The sequence below is a fragment of the Rutidosis leptorrhynchoides genome, chromosome 11 (genome assembly GCF_046630445.1).
Source record: "Rutidosis leptorrhynchoides isolate AG116_Rl617_1_P2 chromosome 11, CSIRO_AGI_Rlap_v1, whole genome shotgun sequence".
Taxonomy (NCBI): domain Eukaryota; kingdom Viridiplantae; phylum Streptophyta; class Magnoliopsida; order Asterales; family Asteraceae; genus Rutidosis; species Rutidosis leptorrhynchoides.
The window spans coordinates 169223670-169248371 of record NC_092343.1 but is presented as its reverse complement, the minus strand read 5'-3'; the positions used below and the strand labels follow the sequence as shown (position 1 = coordinate 169248371).

At 32.0% G+C, this 24702-nt stretch overlaps 1 protein-coding gene across 1 annotated transcript; it reads left to right on the top strand.

Moving 5' to 3' along the window:
* The first annotated feature begins 292 nt into the window (after positions 1–292).
* Positions 293–24493, top strand: LOC139875237 (F-box/FBD/LRR-repeat protein At1g13570-like). Its single transcript, XM_071862579.1, has 6 exons — positions 293–955; positions 1030–1149; positions 1230–1388; positions 1443–1547; positions 2173–2463; positions 24356–24493. The coding sequence occupies exons 1-6, from the start codon at positions 293–295 to the stop codon at positions 24491–24493; spliced, it is 1476 nt and encodes a 491-aa protein (XP_071718680.1).
* The last annotated feature ends 209 nt before the right edge of the window (positions 24494–24702 follow it).

Genomic DNA, 24702 nt, shown 5'->3' with positions numbered 1-24702 from the left:
CGCAACCTAATGGACAAGACAAACGGAACACCAACACCGGAATTAACCGCCTTATTCTTTAAAAGTTTATCTGAAATAGACTCAAATTATTAGAAACCACATATTACTTGCTGATTGTCGGTATATTCAACTAGTTATTTGACTCATAATACCATAAGTATATTTATTATCAAATATAGCTTGCTGATTGTGGGTAGGGGTGAGTTTTCATAGGTTCAGTTTATATATTAAATTTTATTCGTCTTAAATTGAGTTTGTACTAATGAGTTGCATTATGATTTAGTACCCCAAGATGAATGCTCAACCTTTGTTGCTAGATGATACGATCAGTACCCTTCCTTCAGAAATAACAGAGAACATCGTATGTCGTCTACCACTTAAAGAAGTAGTAAGGTCAAGTATCCTCTCTAAAGAATGGAGGTACAAGTGGAACAAAATTCCTAAAGTTTTGTTTAATGAGGATCTATTTGATGATTCAACCGATGAAAATCAACTGCCAATTGTCGAGCAAGAGTTTGAAAGACAACCAAATGAAAGGAAAAAAATGAGTAGGAGATGTAAACTTTTCTATGCTATATACCAATTTTTGTTACTACACCAGGGACCAATAGTTGACTTCACCCTTTCTATGAGGACCAAGGACGAATATGACACAGCTTATGATTGTTTTGAAATCAACCAAATATTAGTTCATTTGTCGAGAAAGATTACTGTCAAGAAACTTCGCTTGAAATCTTTGTGCGATCTGCCCTTATCCATTTTCTCATTTCCCCAATTAACAGAGCTATATCTCTGTTGTTGTGATATTGATTCTTCACCACCTAACCGGTTTATCTCATCAACATTCAATGGATTTGGTAGACTCACAACTTTATGCTTGGAGTATGTTAACATCTCTAAAAAGGCACTTATGGACATCTTATCCAGTAATCCACTTCTTAAAAGCTTCACTTTGGTAAGTAAGTTGTTACTAGAGTATCAATCTTCATGGGCTTTAATTACTTACTTTGATGTTGTATGTTGTTGCAGCTTACAGGATATCATGAGTGTATTTTGATCTTCCATGAAGATGAATATAAAACCGTCGATGCGTTATTTCATTGCTTACCTGTGATTGAACATCTTACTCTTTGTGTTTGGGACATTTGGGTAAAACTTATTTACATTATATGTAAATGATTTAAATTAACTTTATTTTTTTCTTATATTTGTTTCGCGTCTGGTTGAAGAGTTTATTTGGAGGGGTGGTCCCGCGACAACTTGCAACTTCATTAGTCCACCTCAAATATTTGCGTTTAGAAAGAATATGTTTCCTTGAAGATGCTTATTTGCAGTTTCTTATACTTATTATCAGAAGCTCCCCAAACTTAGAGAAACTTAAACTACAGGTAAACAACATACATCTATCTTATATCCTACTCGTATTTAATTTTGAAGTAAAGGTCCCATTAAACTGTCCCGTGTCACTTATTTCCCATGTCATCAAAAAGAACATTGAAACTATACCATTTACTCTCATATTCAAGGTTGCAAAACTCGCTACTCAGGTAGTAATCAGCAAAATATCAAAATTATATCTGTAAATATAGAAGAAAACTATAAACATAAACATTAATTTGAACATGATTGTCAATAACATAAACGTAATATTCATTTGTTCAAATATTCTAAAATTCTAGTTTAAACTCATATTAGTGGCCAACTTTGACCAACAAATCTGGTTTTGACTCATTAACCCACATTGTCTGATTAATTAAACGGATTTTGGAAAAACATATTGGTTTGTTCTTGAAAATGAGTCGGGATTAATCGTGAGTAATCGGTGTGTTTTACAAGAACGCTCATATTATAGGCATTCTCCTTTTCATATTATAGTTATAGTTATTATAATTAATAATTAATTATGTTACTGTAAACCAGTTAAATAAATTTATGTTCGTATATATGTATACCTTGTGTTTAGATTACATTATCCGAACATCCTTGGTTTCAGAAGTACGTCTAGTTCTCACTTCGCTTCAGTTTTCCAGTTTTGAAGTTTTTGGTAGCAAAACCAAAAACCGAATCGAAACCGAATTCAAATCTAAAAACTAAAAACCGATATTTTGAAATTGGTTTATTTACCATATATGAGGGTTGAAAAGTACTAACCCATAATGAAAACATTGATAGATGCTATGCGAAGATACAGGTCACTGGATGAACTTTATCGAGGATGAGAACTACACTGTTCCAATGCAAGAGTACTCTGATATTAGGTTGGAACATTTGATTGAACTTGAGATTGAAGATTTTGAAAATAAGAATCCTGACTTGGATTTTGTGAAGCTAATCTTGGCTAAGTCACCCGTTTTAAAGAAGGTCAGGTTAATGGTTTATAGTAAGGATCAAGTGTTGAAGATGTTGAAAGCTCTGTTACCCTCCCCACGTGCATCACCAACGGTTGAAATTATTGGCGATTGTGTTGGTGGTAAAAAAACATAGCTAAACGTCATGTTTTATGTGTTAAAATAGTTGATTTCTGGTTTGTTAATCATTCTTTTAAGTTTGAGAGATTTTTGGTTTAATATATGTTGATCTACTACTGTAAAAATAACATATTTGAATCCCACATTAGTTGTTTGATTATCTAAATGGCAGTTGATCGACGATGATTGGTTTTTTTGGTATTTTATTTGGTTAATCTTTTTGATATTTTTATCGGGTTATTTGGATGGTTATTTGGATCTAGAGTTTTAACTTGAGCTTCATCTTGAGCTTGCACCTAGTTCAAGTTGAAAAAAAATGATGGCTTCATCTATTTCTCATAGTTTGTTACTGAATATTGATTGATGGTTGTTAAAATATTGTTTATTTCAATCATGGCCATTGTTCCCCTTCAATAAATACCAACCTTTCGGGTTAGTTTTTTAAAAATACAATCCAACCACCAGATAATGTTGCCACTTCAATGTGAATCATTTTATCAGAGATTAAAGAATTTAGTTTCGGTGTAGTTGAAGATGAAGATACAAAAGGTTACTCTCGACCTGCTCAACCCAACCTGTTCGACCTGTGTTTACTTACTGGGTTTATTTGGAGGTTGAAAAGAGGCCTTGGTTATTTATTTTTTTTTTTTAAAGGCAAGCAAAAACTTTATTTAAAAACCAACCAAAACACGAGGAGTTCTAAGATATTATGTCTAGAACATAAACATCCGATAGTACAAACTAACACCACGAGCTAACAAGTTGCAAAGCATGCAACAGCTACTTGTTGGAAAACCGTGTGTATTTTTACCAATTTCAGATTAACGCAGCGGATAGTTAAAATAATAATCTTTTATTATTTTATAAAAACATTTACAAGATTATATATATTCATATATTTAATGAAACATGCACACGATTAATTTATCCCAATGATCCAATTACATCATAATAATTGTCATGAATATAAAACAAAAGAGGAGTTATCGATATACCTTTCTTGGAGAAATAAATGAGACGGAGAGAAACTTACGATCAAAAGTATGACCGTCTCTTAGGATAGTCCACACTACACTTCAAACAACGTCAATGGATGCTAGTCCAAACCCAAGTAATAATTAATCAACCTTTGATTAGTATTATGAATCCAAAATGATACTCCGTATGAAACAATGTTATTTTTCCTTACTACCTCTCTTTTCAATTCTCTCGTCCATGTATATAATATGAAGTGAAGTAAAGAGTATCAATCAATTTGGATCACAGATATATTTTCCTTTTTGAAAGTCGTATTTATGATTTACGCGTTTTAATAATTTTCTTTTTCAAAGTCGTATTTCTCTAATACTTTAGGGGTATATTATGTAACTTATAATTAATAATTTCTATCATGTCGCTTTCATGTAAATAGTAAATTAATTAATTTCGTTTCATTTACTATTCATATGAATAGTAAATGAATTAATTTCGATTTACTATTTTGTTACTTGAGTAATATATATACATCATATATATATATATTTTATTTGACTTCTCGGTGTATATGTGTGTGACCCCGAAGGCTCAAATGAGATTGGTCATATAGTTATATGTTGTACCTTGCACATTAATCCTACAGACTCCCACTTGTGCATGGCACAGCACCAAGTAACTATACAAACAATGGTAAGCGTCTAGCAACACGTCATTGTCCCCAAATTCATGTGAGGGTAGTTTCTCGAAACTTTTTATGGTAAGTTTTAAATGTCATTCGTCATTTTGTTTCAGATACTTTAGTTAAACTTGAGATATGGATCATCGGTCATTCTCATTTGTTTAACAATTTTGTTTCTCGATCTTAGAACTGAATTAGATCACCAAACTAATTAAGTATCATCTTAATTACATCTGGGTGCGGCCACACAAATATCTTATTCTTTCATCGAGGAGCTCAAAAAGTATCTAACTCCAAATATTTTAGAGGAACAAATCCTATATTGCATACACGTGTCTATCACGAGCTTTACATTATACCCAATAATGGCCTTTATAACAGCCTTATTCAGGACAACATTTAACCATATCAAAGTACAATGTTCCACACATTAAAAATGGCGTGCATCTCAAGTCTAAGGACATAAAAACATAATCACTAAAAGATTCACTACTGACTACGATCCATGTAGTAACATCTCATGGTTGGGTCATTCCAATATTCATCATCAATGAATACATATGAATTTTGGTCTCAATAAGTTAACTATTCATCATCAATGAATATAACCAAAAATTCATATTAATCTTAATTCATGTTATTCCCATAACATAACCGATTATGGAGATTTTGAATAATCAACAATTATTCATGGATTAAACATGCTAATATAGAACACAGTGATATAAATGAAACTGATCATACCAACTATATATCAATTCATTAAGATAAAACTGCTTAATGTTCCAAAAATATCCAAATACTAAATTACAAATTAAAAAAGATCGGCAGCATAACGAAGTCCAATACTACTAGCATGATCATCATGCTTGTTGTGTGTCATGGGCTTCGTGAACGGGTCAGCCACATTATCATCTGTATGAACCTTAAGAATACTAATATCATTCCTCTCAACGACTTCTTGAATGTAGTCAAACTTTCGAAGAATGTGTCTGCTACCTTTACGTACATGTGATTCTTTCGCAAGTATAATAGCACTTAAATTATCACAGTACATTTTCATAGGGGATTCAATGCTGGGAACTACTCCGAGTTCAGTAATAAACTTCCTAATCCAGACAGCTTCTTGAGCAGCTTCTAAGGCAGCAATGTATTCTGCTTTCGTTATAGACTGTGCAACTGTGCTCTACTTTGAGCTTCTCCAATCAACTGCCCCGCCATTCATGACAAAGACATACCCTGACTGGGATCGAGAATCATCTCAATCAGTTTGGAAACTAGCATCTGTATAACATCTAATACTCAACTCTTCTTCCAAACCACCGTAAACCAAGAACATATCTTTAGTTCTCCGTAAATATTTAAGAATGCTCTTAACAGCAATCCAATGTTCTTCACCTGGATTCTGTTGATAATGACTCGTCAAACTCAAAGCTAACGAGAAATCAGGTCTAGTACATAACATGGCATACATAATGAATCCTATAGCCGAAGCATATGGAACACATTTCATTCGTCTTATCTCATCAGGTGTGATAGAACTTTGAGACTTGCTCAAGGTTATGCCCTTTTTGCATGGGCAATGTTCCGCGCTTGGAGTTTTGCATGTTATATCTTCGTAAGATTTTGTCAATGTATGTACTTTGACTCAAACCAATAAGCCTTTTGGATCCATTTCTATAGATCCGGATTCCTAGAATATACTTAGCTTCTCCAAGATCTTTCATGGCAAAACATTTTCCAAGCCAAGATTTGACATCTTGCAAAGTTGGAATGTCATCTCCAATAAGTAGTATGTCATCAACATACAAGATCAAGAAGACAACTTTGCTCCCACTAGCTCTAATGTAAACACAGGGCTCATCTTGGTTTTGAGAAAAACCAAACTCTTTGATTTTATGATCAAACTTAAGATTTCAGCTCCTGGATGCTTGCTTTAATCCATAAATGGATTTTAGAAGCTTGCATACTTTAGTAGGATGCTTAGGATTCACAAACCCTTCCGGCTGAACCATATATACGTCCTCGCTTAGGTCGCCGTTTAGGAAAGCGGTTTTGACATCCATTTGCCATATTTCATAATCATGAAAAGCAGCTATGGCAATAAGTATCCTAATTGATTTAATGCTCGCGACTGGTGAAAAAGTTTTCTCATAATCAATTCCTTGAGTTTGAGTATAACCTTTTGCCACCAACCGAGCCTTAAAAGTATTTACATTACCGTCCATGTCAGCCTTCTTCTTAAAGAACCATTTACACTCCACTGTCTTGCAATTGGGTGGAAGATCAATCAAGTCCCATACTTGATTATCTTTCATGGACTGCATCTCTGCCTTCATAGCATCTCCCCATTTGTCAGATTATGGATCTGACATAGCTTCACCATAGCTAGAGGGTTCATCATAATCCCCTAGATGAGGTTCATTTGAATTAATCAGAAGATTTAACCTCTCAGGTTGATGAAGAGTTCTACTAGATCTACGAAGTATAGGTGCAACACGTTCAGACTCACCAACAGTATGTTCAGCTTCAACGTGCGGTTGGCTAGTGCCTTTAGAAGGTATGTTACTTTGTGATTCTTGAATTTCTTCAAGATCTACTTTACTCCCACTGACTTCTTGTAAGAGAAGATCTCTTTCAAATAATTCAGCAAACCGAGCAGTAAACACTTTGTTTTCAGCTTGATAGTAAAAGTAGTAACCCATTGTTTCCTTTGGGTATCCCACAAAGTGACATTTGATACCTCTGGGTTCTAACTTGTTTGAAGTGTCACGTTTCACATACGCTTCACAATCCTAGACTTTCAAATAAGACAACTTAGGACTCTTTCCATGCCATAATTCATATGGTGTCTTTTCTACCTTCTTGGTTGGAACCGTATTGAGTATGCTTACAGCAGACTCTAATGCATAACCCCAAAAAGAGATTGGCAGAGTAGTTAGACTCATCATAGATCAAACCATATCAAGTAAAGTTAGATTCCTCCGCTTCGACACACCATTGTGTTGTGTTGTGTAAGGTGGAGTGAACTGTGAGACAATCCCACGATTCTTCAGGTGGTCCAAAAACTCTTGACTCATATATTCCCCTCCCCGATCAGAGCGAAGGGCTTTAATGGTCTTTTAAAGTTGATTCTCTCCTTCATTTTGGAAGATTTTGAATGTTTCAAAAACTTCATGTTGATGTTTCAGCAAGTAAACATAACCATATCTACTATAATCATCAGTAAATGTAACGAAGTATGATTCACCATTTCTAGACATAGTTCTAAATGTAGTGACCCGAACTTTTCCATGTTTATATATATATTAAATGAAATTGTTATTTACATGATTAAGTGTTTCCAACATATTAAGCAATCAAACTTGTTAAGACTTGATTAACTGAAATAGGTTTCATATAGACATTTGACCACCCAAGTTGACCGGTGATTCACGAACGTTAAAACTTGTAAAAACTATATGATGACATATATATGGTTATATATATAGTTAACATGATATTATGATAAGTAAACATATCATTAAGTATATTAATAATGAACTACATATGTAAAAACAAGACTACTAACTTAATGATTTTGAAACGAGACATATATGTAACGATTATCGTTGTAACGACATTTAATGTATATATATATATCATATTAAGAGATATTCGTACATCATAATATCATGATAATATAATAATTTAAAATCTCATTTGATATTATAAACATTGGGTTAACAACATTTAACAAGATCGTTAACCTAAAGGTTTCAAAACAACACTTACATGTAACGACTAACGATGACTTAACGACTCAGTTAAAATGTATATATATGTAGTGTCTTAATATGTATTCATACACTTTTGAAAGACTTCAAGACACTTATCAAAATACTTCTACTTAACAAAAATGCTTATAATTACATCCTCGTTCAGTTTCATCAACAATTCTACTCGTATGCACCCGTATTCGTACTCGTACAATACACAACTTTTAGATGTATGTACTATTGGTATATTGTAACGTCCTCCCAATAGGGTCTGGAAGAAACATTACTAATATCAAATAAACCAACATATTATAATACGAGAACAATACTAAATGAGAAAATTTAACTTTATTGAGTACGCAGCGGAAAATGAAATGTCGTTACAATAATGGAAATAACGATAAAGTAATTGTTCATATGCAGAAGTAATAAATGCGATATCTCTTGATCCTAAGTCCCAGTAGCATCACATAAGTAGTAGATAAGAAAGCTTGAATCAAACAGCACCTGAGACAAAACATGCTAAAGTGTCAACCAAAAAGGTTGAGTGAAGTTCATAGGTTTAACAAAAGTAGTTATCGTTGTTTTTAGACCACAAGATTTAGTTGTAAAGTTGATCTCCCGCAGGATCAAAAAGTAGATCTCGCAGATCCAAAAGTAGTACTGATTCGTGATATTTTAGACTAAACGTTTGTTTTGTTGCCCCGATGATAAGTTGGCAGTACCTTATCACCATGTTTAAATCATTATTAAGTAATACAAAGACATCACGGTCAAATGTATCGGGGACGTTACTCCCGATAGGCCTACCCCCAATAATTAAGAATGCCTTATCCTGAAAGCAATTAAAAAATATCACTGTGGGGTCTTAGTAGCATAAGCTAGTCATAGTACAGTTTAGGTTCGTACTTGTGTCTAAGTTGTTTAAAGTATAAAAGCAGCATGTGTCTCACCCCAGTAAGTATAAAAAGTGCTATAGCAATAAGAGTGGGGCTATGAAAGTCACCTTAGTAAGTAGAGAGAGAGTTATTCCTCGGAATAAAGAGTTGAACGAGTGAGCAGGAAAGTCAACCTATTGACATTTAAGAGTAGTTAAGTGTTTTACCCATGTTTAAGTTTAAGTATAGTTTGTTTTACTAAGTTTCTATTCCTAGTAAGTTACTATTTTTATAAAGTTTCCATTTTTAGAAAGTTTCTTATTTTACTAAGTTTCTATGACTAGAGAGTTTCTACTTTTATGAGTGTTTTTCATTTTAGGATACTTGCCGTATTAGATAAGCTTCCAATCACCCATTTCCCTTCGAATGGCTAATTTAGATCTAGGGGCTTGAGCCATAGGACCCTTTAAATCGGAAATCCAAACCCTCTGCCTAGAATCTCGTAGAAACCATTCGTCAAGAAAGTTCGAAGATCTATACATCTCTAATACATATCCCAAAATGTTTTTGTGCTACAATATAAGTAGTAGGTTATAGGTGCTAGTAATAGTAATAGTGTATACATGTTAAGTACTAGTATAAGTAGTATTAGGGTTTAAGATTTTAATATGTATATGTATATATAATTCGTATATATACATAAAAATATATTTTTTTTACATGTATATATGTATATATAAATCTAGGAGTGTTTATGTATATACTTATGAATAACAAGTTTATAATATGAATATGAATTAACAAAGATTAAAGTTTATGTAAATAGTTTAGGGTTTATGTTATACCTTTGAAGATTCAAGATAATTAACAAAGAAAAGATGAACACGATGAAGATGGAAGATCAAAGCCTTAAAAATCTTGAAGAACTCCTTGAAGATTCTTGAAGAACACTAAGAACAAGCTTGAAGATTCGAATACCACAAGAGAGGGAGAGGGAGAGATTGTTTTTGAGAGAGGATTTTGGTGTGATTTTTGAATGAGAAACTCGGAGTCTAAGAGTGTTTATATAGTGCAAGTATTAGAGTGTTAGTCAACATAAGGATGTTCTAATTAATGATTTTATTTTGTTTTATAATTTTTAGTCAACAAAAGGTGGTACTAGTTTATAATTAGTCAACATAAGGATGTACTAGTTTATACTTTATTTTTAGTCAACATAAGGATGTAATTGTTTAAGATTCTTTAGTCTCATTATTATTATTATTATTATTATTATTATTATTATTATTATTATTATTATTATTATTATTATTATTATTATTATTATTATTATTATTATTATTATTATTATTATTATTATTATTATTATTATTATTATTATTATTATTATTATTATTATTATTATTATTATTATTATTATTATTATTATTATTATTATTATTATGTTTATTATTATTTTTACATTTACTACATGATAAGTATTATTTTCTTTTTACTAATTCATGACTTGTATTTATTTTTATTTAGTTCCCAATTGTTTTATTATTTATATAAATGTCACTTTTTATTTATTACTTATAGATTAATAGTTATAAATAATATTATTGAAATGCATAAATTTTAATTAGCAGTGAGTGTCGAATAAAAGTTTATTATTTGGTCAATGTTAAATTGATTGTGTATATAACAACCCTTAAATAATTAATACGTATAGTCAGACAGTAAACCCTAGGGTCATTTCAGTAATTTCAGAAGTAAAAAAGTGAGGGTTGTTATAGTACCTCCCCGTTAATAAAAACTTCATCCCGAAGTTTTAGGTAGACTTCTCGGATGCATCAGCAGTTGAGAAGAGATGGGGATATTTCCGTTTCATATGGTCTTTGCGTTCCCAGCTATATTCGGGGCCTCTACGCGAATTCCAACAGACTTTAATGATAGGTATGTTGCTTTTACGCGTTTGTTTGACCTCTCCTTCCATGATTTCTATAGGTTCTTCAACGAAGTGCATTTTATCATTAATACGAAGATCATTCAAAATGATGATGTTATACAAGTCATTTCAGTAAATTGGATACATGAAATGTGTTATGAATGGTATTGAGCTCATTTAAAACCTTGAGCATTTTATGCCACAATATTAGGGCAGACAAACAGAGAGGAGTTCGTGAAAATCACAGTCATGAAATTTGATAGAGATCTTCATTGTTTACAACAAGAATATTTTAATGATGAATATAAGTTGAAAAATAAAGTTTTATCACTATTGAATAATATGGATAAAACGATTCGTTTATAGGAAGAGTATAAACGAAGCTATCATAAAAGAGTGAAATGAGAAAATTAAATGTTCGCCTTAACTTTTGACGTAGTCACGATTGATTTCCGGAATTCAAGGAATTAAAGGAAATCTTCGTAATCTATAAGATTTGATTCTCCGGTATTTACGAAATTTTGAGATTTGTTTGATTAAATGCGGTGATTTGCCTCGATTGATGTGTTTGGAATTTTGCTATAAATTAGCTTCTTCCGTTTCATTATCTTCACCACTTCTATACTTTCTTTCTCAATTCAAACTTCCAAAAGATTAAGAAAATGCTAAATCCAGATCTGATCCTGGTTATTATATTGACCATCTATGTAGTCATTCTTCTTTTTCTTTTACCGCCAGAGGAATCTGTTTACTTCTTCTATGCTCTTGGGGTTATAGTGTTTTTAATTATCCCGTGTCTTTATATTGCTATACGCATTGATATACACGGTTTGTAATTTCGGAGTCGTTATCGGGCTTTATATTTTCCCTTATATGTCGGAGCTTTATGTTTTTGTTTCTTCTTCCCGACTTCAAGTCAAGCGAGTAATGGTCCAGAATTCATAGGTATGAAGTTTTGAATGATTATAATATATAAAGTAGAAAGGAAAGGTAATAGCACGATTTGATTTGTCATATTACCAGAATATCCGAAAAAGACCGAATCATCAAGAAAAATATTTTCTTGATATGTTTAGAGGTTAAATAGAATGTAAGAGTCGTGTAACATGGCAAATGATGATTATAAAATCTATGAATCATCATCTTCCATTAAAAACTGAGCATGACTTACTGTAATATAATCACGTTGGCCTGACGTCATTATATTATATTAACTCATGCTTCAATTCCCAATCACTTCTTCAAAGCATTTATAATTTAAACTCGAATTTTACAGAATATAGAAACTAAAACAGTTTCCTTTATAAAGATATCGCAAAGAGATACTTAATTGTGGACATGAATCGTTATGAAGATATCTTCCGAAATATAGAGGATATTTATGATGATATTTTGGAATTTCTAAGTTCGAAAGTTGATGAAGAAAAATTTTCCGCAAGCTTTTAACATGACTTTGGAGCAAGATATTCTCTAAAGATTTCACCGGATTCAGAATTTCCTGGATTCTTTGAATATAGGGTTTGGCCCTTGTGTTTGTCCTTGGTCTCCTCTATGGTTAGCTCAATCCGTTTTTCAGTTCTAAATTTTCTTTTGGGCTTTTCCAACGTACCATTCTTTATTATCAAACTGTTAGCCCTTAAGAACATCTATAGCATTTGCTGCTTTGTCAGCATTCTCAAGGTTAACGAATCTGAATCATTGATTGACAACCCGAGATGGTTTCAAGAAATTTTATTTTTAGATGATTAAACGCTGATTGTAATCGTCAATGGATCTAATGGTTGACGAATAGGCGTTGTTGATTTCAAAAGTAATGAATGATAATTTTGGTGGTTTGATGTGATAATTCATCATAGAATACGAATGAATATAATTCATGAATGTAGTGATCTTTAGGAAGATAACATCTGCTATAGCTTTACTTGAATTCTGATATGTCAAATTCAGAATATGTAATTTGATTTGAATGAAAATGGTTGTTCTTTGGTGCGCGGATACATATGTGGATGTAAGTAGTATAGTTACTGATTATTGAATCAGAATTTGAAGAATGTACAATGTAACATATTAATGTGAGATATAAATATTTCTCGGGTATTACCTACCCATTAAAATATTTTCACAATTAACAGTTTGTACAAAAGAGAAGATATACGTTCATATATGTATTCTTCAGTTATAATATAGATTTAATGAGTTAATATAATATTAAACTCATTTGATTTGCGGTTGAAACGAGAATAAATAATCTCCAAAACCTTAGAGATTTCATAATTGTCGCGAAATATTTCGCTAATGAAGTTATGAATCAATACTTCATCGTTCATTGTTATTAATATACCTCAGTATATGATGTTGGTGCTCGTGGAATTCTTGTGAAATTCATAAGGCACGAATGATGTTTTCTAGAAAGTTTCGAGTACATCGAAAATGAAAGTATACAATCAATCATGTATTTGAGTAATACACTTGGTTTATTATGAAATGGAGTTTATTGTGTTGAAGCAGTGATTAACGATTGTTAAGTCATTAACGAAGGATGTACATCATAACATATTAATGATATGAATTAATCAAGTAGTACATACTAGTTAAGATTCACACGTAATAGCTTAGTATGAAAAGATTTATTATTGTTCCAATCCATATATATAAAGTATACATATGTAATTCTTCAGGAAGAATGAGTCAATACATCTTAACTCATTATTACTAATATTCCTTGGTATCTATGGGGCGTATGATGTTGATGTTTGAGGTACTGAGTGTGATGTTGAGGCGTGGAATGCGGATGTTTTCATTGGTAAAGCTGGTGATGTTGGTGGTGATGTCGATGGTACTGGTGGTACTGGTTATGCTGCTGGTGCTGCTGCTGGTGTTCGTAGGTTTCGCACCATATTCTCCAGAGCCACTACTCGAGCGCGAAGCTCGTTGACTTCTTCTATTATTCCGGGATGATTGGCGGTTCAGACAAGTGGATGAATAAGATCTAAAATTTTAGATATTATATATTCGTGACTGGATATCCTGGAAATGAGGGTGAAAATAGTGTTCCGAACGGGTTCGCCAGTAAGTGCTTCAGGTTCTTCACCAAGAGGTGAATTCGGTTGGTGGAAGGGATCACCTTCTTCTTGTCTTCATTGATTAAGTTTACTACGAACCCATCCCCAATTCATCCAAAATAGATGATGGCTGATTGGTTGGTTCATTCCGGTTACGCTGCCATTGGAGCTCGAAGAGTTCGAGGAATCCATATTATGTGTTTGGAATTAGGGTTTTTGATATGAGATTAGTTTTGAATACTGGATGATATATTCGTCTCCTCGAATACGTGTATATAGCAAAAAGATTTCCGTAATTTATGGAGGGAATTTAGAAAAAGTGTTAGACAAAATCTATTAGGATAGATACGATAAGATATAATAAGATATGATGTGTCTTTACTTTAATAATGGCAGTATGACGTGTCGAGATCATAAAGTGATAAGTATGTAATCTAATAATCTTTTGATTAAAGACTTTCAGTTCGTATACTGTGATAACCCAATGACATTTTTCAATTCGCAAACCGATGCATAAAGGCATAAGGCATATAGGTACGTGATATAACAGAGAGTTATATACGTTTGAGTGTGAGTAGTAACAATTATAAGAATTTCAAAATCATGGATAATATTTCATGTAATACATATGTAATACACATAACCATGATAGATGACTTATGAATGTCAAGAATTTCTGAAATCATTGTGTCGCATTTAGATGCGGTGGTGTAATTGGATAGTACTCAGGAAAGTGAGCAGAGTTCTTAGATTAGCTCGGCATTCTAAGATAAGTAAAGTTTCTAAAGTATAGTGTAGCATTTAACAGTTAAAGGCAACAATTAAAGGCACTATGGTCAAGGAAAGTTGTAGTCCTACATTAGGAAAGAGACTTTGATTAGAATCTTTAAGTCAAGTTTGGTAAAGCATGATTGTTAAGATTATAAGGCAATTCTAAATGCTTTAAGTCTAAGGCAGGAAAGGTTATAGATTCCTAGATTGCTAAGGAACCCTAGCTAGCAAGTAAGGCACACATAAAAATGCAATCCTGGTTCTCTATAATAGCCTGGTTATGCTCTGATACCAATCTGTAACGTCCTCCCAATAGGGTCTGGAAGAAACGTTACTAATATCAAATAAACCAACATATTATAATATGAGAACAATACTAAATGAGAAAATTTAACTTTATTGAGTATGCAGCGGAAAATGAAATGTCGTTACAATAATGGAAATAACGATAAAGTAATTGTTCATATGCAGAAGTAATAAATGCGATATCTCTTGATCCTAAGTCCCAGTAGCATCACATAAGTAGTAGATAAGAAAGCTTGAATCAAACAGCACCTGAGACAAAACATGCTAAAGTGTCAACCAAAAAGGTTGAGTGAAGTTCATAGGTTTAACAAAAGTAGTTATCGTTGTTTTTAGACCACAAGATTTAGTTGTAAAGTTGATCTCCCGCAGGATCAAAAAGTAGATCTCGCAGATCCAAAAGTAGTACTGATTCGTGATATTTTAGACTAAACGTTTGTTTTGTTGCCCCTATGATAAGTTGGCAGTACCTTATCACCATGTTTAAATCATTAGTAAGTAATACAAAGACATCACGGTCAAATGTATCGGGGACGTTACTCCCGATAGGCCTACCCCCAATAATTAAGAATGCCTTATCCTAAAAGCAATTATAAAATATCACTGTGGGGTCTTAGTAGCATAAGCTAGTCATAGTACAGTTTAGGTTCGTACTTGTGTCTAAGTTGTTTAAAGTATAAAAGCAGCATGTGTCTCACCCCAATAAGTATAAAAAGTTCTATAGCAATAAGAGTGGGGCTATGAAAGTCACCTTAGTAAGTAGAGAGAGAGTTATTCCTCGGAATAAAGAGTTGAACGAGTGAGCAGGAAAGTCAACCTATTGACATTTAAGAGTAGTTAAGTGTTTTGCCCATGTTTAAGTTTAAGTATGTGTTTAAGTATAGTTTGTTTTACTAAGTTTCTATTCCTAGTAAGTTACTATTTTTATAAAGTTTCCATTTTTAGAAAGTTTCTTATTTTACTAAGTTTCTATGACTAGAGAGTTTCTACTTTTATGAGTGTTTTTCATTTTAGGATACTTGCCGTATTAGATAAGCTTCCAATCACCCCTTTCCCTTCGAATGGCTAATTTAGATCTAGGGGCTTGAGCCATAGGACCCTTTAAATCGGAAATCCAAACCCTCTGCCTAGAATCTCGTAGAAACCATTCGTCAAGAAAGTTCGAAGATCTATACATCTCTAATACATATCCCAAAATGTTTTTGTGCTACAATATAAGTAGTAGGTTATAGATGCTAGTAATAGTAATAGTGTATACATGTTAAGTACTAGTATAAGTAGTATTAGGGTTTAAGGTTTTAATATGTATATATAATTCGTATATATACATAAAAATATATTTTTTTTTACATGTATATATGTATATATAAATCTAGGAGTGTTTATGTATATACTTATGAATAACAAGTTTATAATATGAATATGAATTAACAAAGATTAAAGTTTATGTAAATAGTTTAGGGTTTATGTTATACCTTTGAAGATTCAAGATAATTAACAAAGAAAAGATGAACACGATGAAGATGGAAGATCAAAGCCTTAAAAATCTTGAAAAACTCCTTGAAGATTCTTGAAGAACACTAAGAACAAACTTGAAGATCCGAATACCACAAGAGAGGGAGAGGGAGAGATTGTTTTTGAGAGATGATTTTGGTGTGATTTGTGAATGAGAAACTAGGAGTCTAGGAGTGTTTATATAGTGCAAGTATTAGAGTGTTAGTCAACATAAAGATGTTCTAATTAATGATTTTATTTTGTTTTATAATTTTTAGTCAACAAAAGGTGGTACTAGTTTATAATTAGTCAACATAAGGATGTACTAGTTTATACTTTATTTTTAGTCAACATAAGGATGTAATTGTTTAAGATTCTTTAGTCTCATTATTATTACTATTATTATTATTATTATTATTATTATTATTATTATTATTATTATTATTATTATTATTTTTATAATTATTTTTACATTTACTACATGATAAGTATTATTTTCTTTTTACTAATTCATGACTTGTATTTATTTTTATTTAGTTCCCAATTGTTTTATTATTTATATAAATGTCACTTTTTATTTATTACTTATAGATTAATAGTTATAAATAATATTATTGAAATGCATAAATTTTAATTAGCAGTGAGTGTCGAATAAAAGTTTATTATTTGGTCAACGTTAAATTGATTGTGTATATAACAACCCTTAAATAATTAATACGTATAGTCAGACAGTAAACCCTAGGGTCATTTCAGTAATTTCAGAAGTCAAAAAGTGAGGGTTGTTATATATATACACTCCAATGATCAGCTCTTAGTAGCCCATGTGAGTCACCTAACACATGTGAGAACCATTATTTGGCAACTAGCATGACATATCTCATAAAATTACAAAAATATGAGTAATCATTCATGACTTATTTACATGAAAATAAAATTACATATCCTTTATATCCAATCCATACACCAATGACCAAAAACACCTACAAACACTTTCATTCTTCAATTTTATTCATCTAATTGATCTCTCTCAAGTTCTATCTTCAAGTTCTAAGTGTTCTTCATAAATTCTACAAGTTCTAGTTTCATAAAATCAAGAATACTTCCAAGTTTGCTAGCTTACTTCCAATCTTGTAGAGTGATCATCCAACCTCAAAAAATCTTTCTTATTTACAGTAAGATATCTTTCTAATACAAGGTAATACTCATATTCAAACTTTGATTCAATTTCTATAACTATAACAATCTTATTTCGAGTGAAAATCTTACTTGAACTGTTTTCGTGTCATGATTCTGCTTCAAGAACTTTCAAGCCATCCAAGGATCCTTTGAAGCTAGATCCATTTTAGCATTTCCAGTAGCTTTATCCAAAAAACTTGAGGTAGTAATGATGTTCATAACATCATTCAATTCATACATATAAAGCTATCTTATTCGAAGGTTTAAACTTGTAATCATTAGAACATAGTTTAGTTAATTCTAAACTTGTTCGCAAACAAAAGTTAATCCTTCTAACTTGACTTTTAAAATCAACTAAACACATGTTCTATATCTATATGATATGCTAAATTAATGATTTAAAACCTGGAAACATGAAAAACACCATAAAACCGGATATACGCCGTCGTAGTAACACCGCCGGCTGTTTTGGGTTAGTTAATTAAAAACTATGATAAACTTTAATTTAAAAGTTTTTCTTCTTCGAAAATGATTTTTCTTATGAACATGAAACTATATCCAAAAATCATGGTTAAACTAAAAGTGGAAGTATGCTTTCTAAAATGGTCATCTAGACGTCGTTCTTTCGACTGAAATGACTACCTTTACAAAAATGACTTGTAACTTATATTTCCGACTATAAACCTATACTTTTTCTGTTTAGATTCATAAAATAGAGTTCAATATAAAACCATAGAAATTTGATTCACTCAAAACGGATTTAAAATGAAGAAATTATAGGTAAAACAAGATTGGATAATTTTTCTTGTTGTAGCAACGTGAAAATTGGTAACAAATCTATATTAATCATATCCTAGCTAACTTATATTGTATTATACATGTATTCTAATATATTATCTAATCTTGGGATACCATAGACACGTATGCAAATGTTTTGACATATCATATCGACCCATGTGTATATATTATTTGGAACAACCATAGACACTCTATACGCAGTAATGTGGGAGTTAGCTATACAGGGTTGAGGTTGATTCCAAAAATATATATACTTTGAGTTGTGATCTAGCCTGAGACGTGTATACACTGGGTCGTGGATTGATTCCAGATAATATATATCAATTTTTTCTGTACATCTAACGTTGGACAACTAGTTGTAGGTTACTAACGAGGACAGCTGACTTAATAAACTTAAAACATCAAAATGTATTAAAAGTGTTGTAAATATATTTTGAATATACTTTGATATATATGTACATATTTGTTATAGGTTCGTGAATCGACCAGTGGCCAAGTCTTACTTCCCGACGAAGTAAAAATCTGTGAAAGTGAGTTATAGTCCCACTTTTAAAATCTAATATTTTTGGGATGAGAATACATGCAGGTTTTATAAATGATTTACAAAATAGATACAAGTACGTGAAACTACATTCTATGGTTGAATTATTGAAATTGAATATACCCCTTTTTATTAAGTCTGGTAATCTAAGAATTAGCGAACAAACACCCTAATTGACGCGAATCCCAAAGATAGATCTATTGGGCCTAACAAACCCCATCCAAAGTACCGGATGCTTTAGTACTTCGAAATTTATATCATATCTGAAGGGTGTCCCGGAATGATGGGGATATTCTTATATATGCATCTTGTTAATGTCGGTTACCAGGTGTTCACCATATGAATGATTTTTATCTCTATGTATGGGATGTATATTGAAATATGAAATCTTGTAGTCTATTGTTACGATTTGATATATATAGGTTAAACCTATAACTCACCAACATTTTTATTGACGTTTAAAGCATGTTTATTCTCAGGTGAATATTAAGAGCTTCCGCTGTTGCATACTAAAATAAGGACAAGATTTGGAGTCCATGTTTGTATGATATTATGTAAAAACTGCATTCAAGAAACATATGTTGATGTAATATATTTCTATTGTAAACCATTATGTAATAGTTGTGTGTAAACAATATATTTTAGATTATCATTATTTGATAATCTACGTAATGCTTTTGAAACCTTTATTGATAAAATAAAGGTTATGGTTGTTTTAAAAATGAATGCAGTCTTTGAAAAACGTCTCATATAGAGGTCAAAACCTCGCAACGAAATCAATTAATATGGAACGTTTATAATCAATATGAACGGGACATTTCACTAAAAGGGCCACATACATCAGTATGTATTAGTCCTAAAAGATCTTTAGCTCTTTCACCTAAACCGGAGAAAGGAACCTTTGTCATTTTTCCACATAAACATGACTCGCATACATCAAATGACTCAGAGCCAGTTGATTCCAAAATCCCATCAGATTGGAGTTTCGAAATGCGTTGTTGATTTATATGACCAAGACGACAATGCCATAGATAGGTCTTGTTCAAGTCTTGCTTGAATTGTTTGGCAGTACAGGTATATACAAAATTATTATTTGAAATCACACCATGCATATCAATTTCAAAAATACCATCACGTGGAATAGCATTAAAATAAAATACATTATTCTTAGAAACTGAAATACCAAAGTGCGTAAATGTAAGTTCAAAACCAACATCTTTCAAAAGAGAAACTGAAATTACATTGTTCGTAATACTAGGAGCATAATGACATTGTTCCAACAAAACAATAAGACCACTAGGTGGAGTAAGCTCATAGGTGCCAATAGCTTCAACAGCAGCTCGTGCCCCATTGCCCACTCTTAAGTCTAGTGTGTCTTTCTTCAGTCTCTTACTTCTTCTCATTCCCTACATATTGTTACAGATGTGAGTACCATAACCAGTATCAAAAATCTAGGAATCACTAGAAAAAGTATATAATTGTATATGAAATATACCTGATTTGTTGGTCTGGCAAGCTTTGCCTTTTCTCAACTCAGATAGGTAGGAAGGACAATTCCTCCTCCAATGGCCAACTTTTCCACAGTGGAAATATTCAGCGTCTTTTGCTGGGTTTTCTTTCTTGAGAGGTGGTGGAATTTTCTTCTTAGCAATTGACTTGCCTTTTCCTTTTCCCCAAGTTTTCGGCTTATTCTTTTTCACCTTACCATCCATAATCTTCAGGACACCTGGATTGGAAACCTTATATGGAATATCCTGTTCAGCAGTTTTAAGCATCGAGTGCACCTCTGCCAGAGATTTCTCCCAACCTTGCATATTGTAATTCATTACAAATTGGTGATACAATTTTGGTAGTGAAACCAAAATGTGTTCACAGCCAAGTTAGGCAGCAAGGTAGTTCCAAGTTTTTCCAATCGGTCAATGTAGCTTTTCATTTTCAAGACATGAGAGCTCACTAATTGACCCTCCTCCATTTTACATGTTTGAAGAAGCTTATAAGTTTTATATAACTCTTGACTAGCCTGTTTCTGAAACATATTTTTCAGCTCAGTCATCATATCATATGCTGTACGATCTTCCATTTTCTTTTGGAGGTCAGAAGTCATACTAGCAAGCATGATTAAAGCTATCTTCTCTTGCTCATCAAACAACTTCAGATAAGCATTCTTTTGAGCAGCAATAGCTGTCTCAGGAGGAGCTTTGGGTAAGGGTTCTTCAATTTTGTTCAACTTTCCTTCATATTTGAGAACAATTCTCAGGTTGCGGTACCAATCGAGGAAGTTTGAACCATTGAGTTTCTCCTTCTCCAACAAAGAACGGAGGGTGTTGTGGTTTACGTTTTGATTGTTTGACATCTACAAAAGAACAAGGTTCAATTTTAGTATTTTCGATATAATACTTTAATAAATTAATTACCCAAGTTTTAATATATTTAAAAACAATTAATTTACGAAAGCCTAAGATCCACATAGAGGTTCCATAACTACATCTGTTGATCAGCTAGCAGTTATAGAGTCTACTGGTAGGTAGCGAGTACCAATTGCATCACTGGTGCAACTCTTAGATCTTTATGGGACCTTGAGATATGTGTAGTCTAACAAACCATAATTATCTATTGGCATGTTTGCCCCATCCTTGCCTCGAACTCAGGTCTTACCGTGAATACGATTAAGTCGTCCAATTTGAAAACAGTGGAAATTCAGCCTAGTCTCACTCGTAACTAAAAATCCACCTCGTGGCTATAATTCGATTAGGTCTCACCGTAATAAAAAAAAATAACGAGAAGTTTTTGTAAGCTCATTGGATGGCATGATTTAAATTTGACAGGTATTTTTTAAAAAAAAATTTGTGTTAACGAATAATGCATGCACACAAGATTCGCTACACTATTTGTTAAAAATCATTTTAACCAGTTTTATATATGTCGATCGTGTTTATGCGTCTAGTTTGTTATTTTATTTTATATATAAAAGTAACAAATACACAAACATGTATCGTTTTAAAACAGTTTTAAAAGATGTCGCCCATATATATATATATATATATATATATATATATATATATATATATATATATATATATATATATATATATATATATATATATATATATATATATATATATATTATTTGAGTTTCAAAAAAAATATTTAACTTTAAACTCATTAGAGTTTAACTTTTTAAAATCATCAATTTTAACCTTTGAAACTCGTTACTAGTTTTATTTAATGTTTTCATCAAAAACATTTAGCATATATTATAATCAATAATTAAATATAAATGCGTAAAAATAAAAACACAACCATACCATGCATCACACACACATAGCCTAGCTCAAAAATCCTATGCTTGATCCCATGAGCCGACATGAGATCAAGAGGTCAAACTAAGGGTAATATCGTTGCTCCCACTTGATTCAAGAATCAAGTGAAAACTTGACAAACGCCATCGTTTTCAACTTGACCTGTTCGCCATCTTCTAAGTCAAAAGCATGTTGTATTTTATCTTCAATCTTCATCTTGTTACATTTATTTAAATTTGAAAATACAACTAAACTAGTACTTTTACAAATTGAAATAAACTTAAATACAATACTATAAAAATGAAAAATAAATATAATACAACTTTGGCTTCAAAATGGCCTTTCTAATAATACAAATAATCAACATGACATAATATTGCCGTAATCAACAATCACAACAATCATACATAGGTCGGGGCATTATGAGCTATGTGTGCAATCACAATTTTAATAACTACATTATTAAAACTTAAATATGGCTAGTCCATGGTTACAATGCATGTGTATAACCATGGAAAAAAACAATCAACAATTATAATAAATATTCAAGCCATAACAAATAAATTCAAAATTTATAACAGTGATTTTTTTTTCCAGATCTTATTCGTGCGTCATGAGGTAATCAACAAAGTTGACTCTCAAAACCATAAAGGTTTTGACTGTTACCAATTCACCACAAAGCTAAATCTAAAGAAAATTACGTGACAATTAAGATGGTGTAAAAGCGGCTCGGATACCACTGTTGTAAAACCGTGTGTACTTTTACCAATTTCAGATTAACGCAGCGGATAGTTAAAATAATAATCTTTTATTATTTTATAAAAACATTTACAAGATTATATATATTCATATATTTAATGAAAATGCACACGATTAATTTATCCCAATGATCCAATTACACCATAATAATTGTCATGAATATAAAACAAAAGAGGAGTTAACGATATACCTTTCTTGGAGAATTTGATGAGACGAAGAGAAACTTACGATCAAAAGTATGACCGTCTCTTAGGATAGTCCACACTACACTTCAAACAACGTCAATGGATGCTAGTCCAAACCCAAGTAATAATTAATCAACCTTTGATTAATATTATGAATCCAAAATGATACTCCGTATGAAACAATGTTATTTTTCCTTACTACCTCTCTTTTCAATTCTCTCATCCATATATATAATATGAAGTAAAGTAAAGAGTATCAATCAATTTGGATCACAGATATATTTTCCTTTTTGAAAGTCGTATTTATGATTTACGCGTTTTAACTTCTTTTGTAATTTTCTTTTTTAAAGTCGTATTTCTCAAATACTTTAGGGGTATATTATGTAACTTATAATTAATAATTTCTATCATGTCGCTTTCATGTGAATAGTAAATTAATTAATTTCGTTTCATTTACTATTCATATGAATAGTAAATGAATTAATTTCGATCTACTATTTTGTTATTTAAGTAATATATATACATCATATATATATTTTATTTGACTTCTCGGTGTATATGTGTGTGACCCCGAATGCTCAAATGAGGTTGGCCATATAGTTATATTTTGTACCTTGCACATTAATCCTACACTACTTATATACAATTACAAATTACTAAGATACAATCTCGGATTAGAGAACCACACGAGCCACTCAAGCTTTTTCCTTTTGAATCTATTAGAAATCCACTCGAATGACAATATTTGGATCTCATTTAATATAACTGGACCGCTCCAACTTTTCCCTTTAAAGATTTTATTATTACGATTCTTCCAAATGGAGTATGCACAAACCCATTTGACGGCTTGCCACACTTTGCTACCACGACTTGAAGATGCCACGTTGTTGTCCTCGTTTGCAATTACGGATATAGAAAAATTATTGAAATTACCAACACCCCACCACCAATATAATCTCATCCATACGTCAAGAGCATGATTACAAAAGATGAGTGTATGGTCTACCGTTTCGAGATCACCGTCACAAAGGGGACATCGAGTGCTATTGAGATCAATGCCCCTTTTGTCGAGCTCAACATGAATCGAAGGTAACAGAAGACACGAGGCCTTGGTTATCACGCTGGTGTCGTCTACAAAGTTGTTTTCATGGGAGCCACACAGCCACACATGTCTGTTTTTTTGGATTTTTTTAATGGACTGTATAATAGTTTTTATCATATATACGTGTGGTATATATTATTCATATTCAATAATAACATTGTCTGCACATTTATGCAGGTTGGTTCAGTTGCTGCTGGAAGACGTTATCATAATCTTATAGGCATGTTTGGTTCAAAACCCATTGCTCCAATTCGTTGGTGTCAGTTTGGGAATCGAACGTATATCCACAATCATGAAATGAAACCAAAAAAATGAGAAGCAGGTAAAAGGATAAGGTCAATTGTTTGTCATTCTTTTGATTTTCTAAATTGGTGAGAAGTGCTGGGAAGTGGAACCGAAAGCAGTGTTCATGGTTGATAAATGAATTAGTAAGCACTAGCCTTTGATGATGCTAAAGAGTTTGGGATCCCTTTCGATGGCGATCGTAGGTGATCGTGAAATTAATGAAGGAACTGTTAAGTTAC